The sequence below is a fragment of the Hipposideros armiger genome, unplaced genomic scaffold (genome assembly GCF_001890085.2).
Source record: "Hipposideros armiger isolate ML-2016 unplaced genomic scaffold, ASM189008v1 scaffold_263, whole genome shotgun sequence".
Taxonomy (NCBI): domain Eukaryota; kingdom Metazoa; phylum Chordata; class Mammalia; order Chiroptera; family Hipposideridae; genus Hipposideros; species Hipposideros armiger.
In genome coordinates this window covers 41,858-44,948 of record NW_017731613.1, presented here as the reverse complement: position 1 = coordinate 44,948, position 3,091 = coordinate 41,858, and the positions used below count along the sequence as shown (strand labels likewise).

Genomic DNA, 3,091 nt, shown 5'->3' with positions numbered 1-3,091 from the left:
AAAAAAAAAGTGTTAGATAAGCCTAAATATCAATGGAAAATCATTCCATTTTGTTTCATCTTTTAAAAAATATCAAAATATAAGAAAAGTATAACTGTTAGAATTGACTGAAATGATCATGGGCAATAACCAATCATTGCATAATTGGTTAGGTTATTTCACTCGATGCTCTTTTTTGCCTTACAGACTTTCATGGTATTAAATAAAAAGAGAACGATCTTTAGATTCAATGCCACCTGGTGTACCCTGTCTCCTTTCAATTCAATTAGAAGAACAACTATTAAGATTCTGGTACATCCATATCCTTTTCTGTTGGCTTTAAACTGTACTAATATCAAATGAAACAATTTTATTCAAATATTGCTACAATCTTTCTCTTTTGAATGATATGTCATGTAGGTCATATTAAAATCTGGATTATAACTCCACCAATTCCACATTTGAACATACATTTAAATATATTTTCTAACACACACAACAGTAGTAAATATTAACAAATCTTAATCTTAATTGTATTTCAATATGAATAGTATATATATTTTTGACATTTAAGAAACTATTTTGTCTCATATGAGTATACACATATGAACAGATTTTAAAAACATGTATTGCCAATACCATTATTATCTATTATTCCTTGACTGTGGCCTACCTTTTTCCGACTATTCATTTTAATTAGTGTCCTGACTGACTGCATATGTATGTCCATGACTGATTTGTCAAAATCGTCGCCAGCATTACAGTAAGTTACATAGTTTTATTATATACCATAAATACCTTTGTATATACATATAATAAAATTAGTTCTTTCACACTCCTTTACAATTCTGTTAATTATTGTGTGATTCCCACTGTGGAATAAATTTGGTATTTGGTATTTTCATTATTTACCTAAATATGTATATATACAGACTATAACCTTGAGTTAGGATTTGTTGAAAAACATAGTCAAATTTCATGGTTAATGCCATAAGACATAGATCACCCTACAAGTCCTATCTAAAGCTCTATCCTATGATTTAGGGAGCACATGCTTTTTTAATTGTTGTCTCATTAGTTGATTGGTTGGTTGGTGGATTGGTTGCCAGATAGTCATCATAGACATGGTATTTCAGAGCTGATCATGTATTAATTTCACTTTTAATGTGTATGTGAAAATTTTCCTGCAGGAATACTTTGCTTGGAATTTACACACTTGAAATACTTGTAAAACTCACTGCAAGAGGCATCTGGGCAGGATCTTTTTATTTCTTTGGTGATCTGTGGAACTGGCTTGATTTCAGCGTAACTTTGTTTGAGTGAGTATTTCTTTAAGTTGTGAATATCTTAATACCTTGCTGAGCAAATGCTTTTCATTAAAAAAAAATTGAAGTTGACAAAGTTTTCTGCTTGTAAAAATTTTGTGAATAAATATTTCATGTATTACAGTCATTATGCATTCTCTCAGGGAGCTCCAACTAAATTAGTCCTCAGAATATGAATAAAAATGAAAAGAATGGGTATTATCTCTGTTTTCTGTATGAAACAAAGATGATAGAGATTGAATTTTTGCTTTTGAAGTGATTGTTTTCGGGAGCAGAAAATCCCCTGGAGACTTAGGAGAGGATTGTGGCATATTTGGTTCTGTCCCCAATCTGCATTTTATTTAGCTACGTCACTTAAGACTGGTAAATATATTAGATATCTGAGTAAGATATTTTAAACACACACACACACACATATTTTCTAGTGTGTTACACCAAATTCTAATGATTTATACATGTATTTATTTTTTCAATGCATCTATTGAATGTACTCTACTTGGTGGCTGAGGAAATGATAACTGGCATTAAACTCCGATTAAAGTAATTTAAAATAACATTCTATGTGTAGATTTGGGATCAAATTTTTTAAAAAAAATCTTTATAAATGTTAATAATCAGTGTCTTCCCTGTTGTAAGCAATCAAAAATGGTAGCTGATATCATTGCAATTATTATCACTACTACTTCTATCACTATCATTATTTCTGCTGTTGCTGTTAGCTAATACTTAGCCCTTAGTAGGTGCCAGCTGCTCTTCTATGCACTTTACATATATTAACACATTTAATCCCCACAAAAATCCTCAGAATGAGGAAAGGATATTATCCCCACTTTTGTGGAAACTGAAGTGCAAAAAATTAATTTTTCCATGTCACACAGCTAGTAAAGAGGGGAGCCTGAATTTCTACACAGGCAGTCTGGATACAGAATGTGCTCTTAGCCACTATGTACCCTGCTTCCTGCTATCATCACCATCACCATTGTCACCACCATCATCATCATAGTTATTACCATCATCAAAATCGCCATCATCATTATCACCTAAAGTTTAAATCCTTAACATGAAGCTCATTCCTTTAAAAAAAAAACTATGGATTTTTAAAATTATCTTTTTATTAATTAGATAACAACATATTTGTGAACATAATATAAGGTATTTGCTATGGATTAAGTGTACTCACAGTGTCAAAATTTTATAAACTGTCATAATTTGTTTGTGGATTAATATTTACCTGGCTACTTGGCACTTTATAACAATCTTTGTCTTCCAATTAATAATAAAACTATTTGCAAAATAAAATAAATAATGAGAGCAAGGTTATATGGTTTCAAAAATAAGTTTCAAAGAATAAGAAAAGCCAAAGATAAGTAGCACAGACTCAATATGACTTCTAAATAACTCTAACTTAATTCCACAGGCATATAACAAAGTATTCAACTCTAAACTTAACTTCAATATCTGAAATTGCAAGAAATTTGAGAATTTTGAAAATTATTCCTTTAAACCAAGGTAAGAAATGGCACTGAGTTCCTTTTCTTCATTTTGTTTGGTGTATTCCCATGTATTCACTTGAACTCCTCTGTTATGTCTTGGAGAAATATTAAATTGAACAATGTCTCAGCTTTGAAATCAATGAATTAACTGATCTTTAAATATATTTCAGCCACTACAGGACAGCAAAAAAAAAAATCCCATTTGTTATTTGAAGTGGGTTCATTATTTATGCTAAAATACAGTGATATATCACAAATATAATTTTTTGGGGCCGGCCGAGTGGCGTGTTGATT

At 30.7% G+C, this 3,091-nt stretch overlaps 1 protein-coding gene across 2 annotated transcripts in view; it reads left to right on the top strand.

Moving 5' to 3' along the window:
• LOC109390303 (sodium channel protein type 7 subunit alpha-like) overlaps window positions 1-2,845 on the top strand; it is a 25,324-nt gene extending 22,479 nt beyond the window's left edge. For both annotated transcript variants that reach the window (XM_019656606.1, XM_019656607.1), the window contains exons 3-6: window positions 187-299; window positions 653-742; window positions 1,170-1,298; window positions 2,722-2,845. In XM_019656606.1, coding sequence (XP_019512151.1) covers window positions 187-299; window positions 653-742; window positions 1,170-1,298; window positions 2,722-2,830 — 441 coding nt within the window. In that variant the 3' untranslated portion in view covers window positions 2,831-2,845. The remainder of the gene's footprint in view (window positions 1-186; window positions 300-652; window positions 743-1,169; window positions 1,299-2,721) is intronic.
• The last annotated feature ends 246 nt before the right edge of the window (window positions 2,846-3,091 follow it).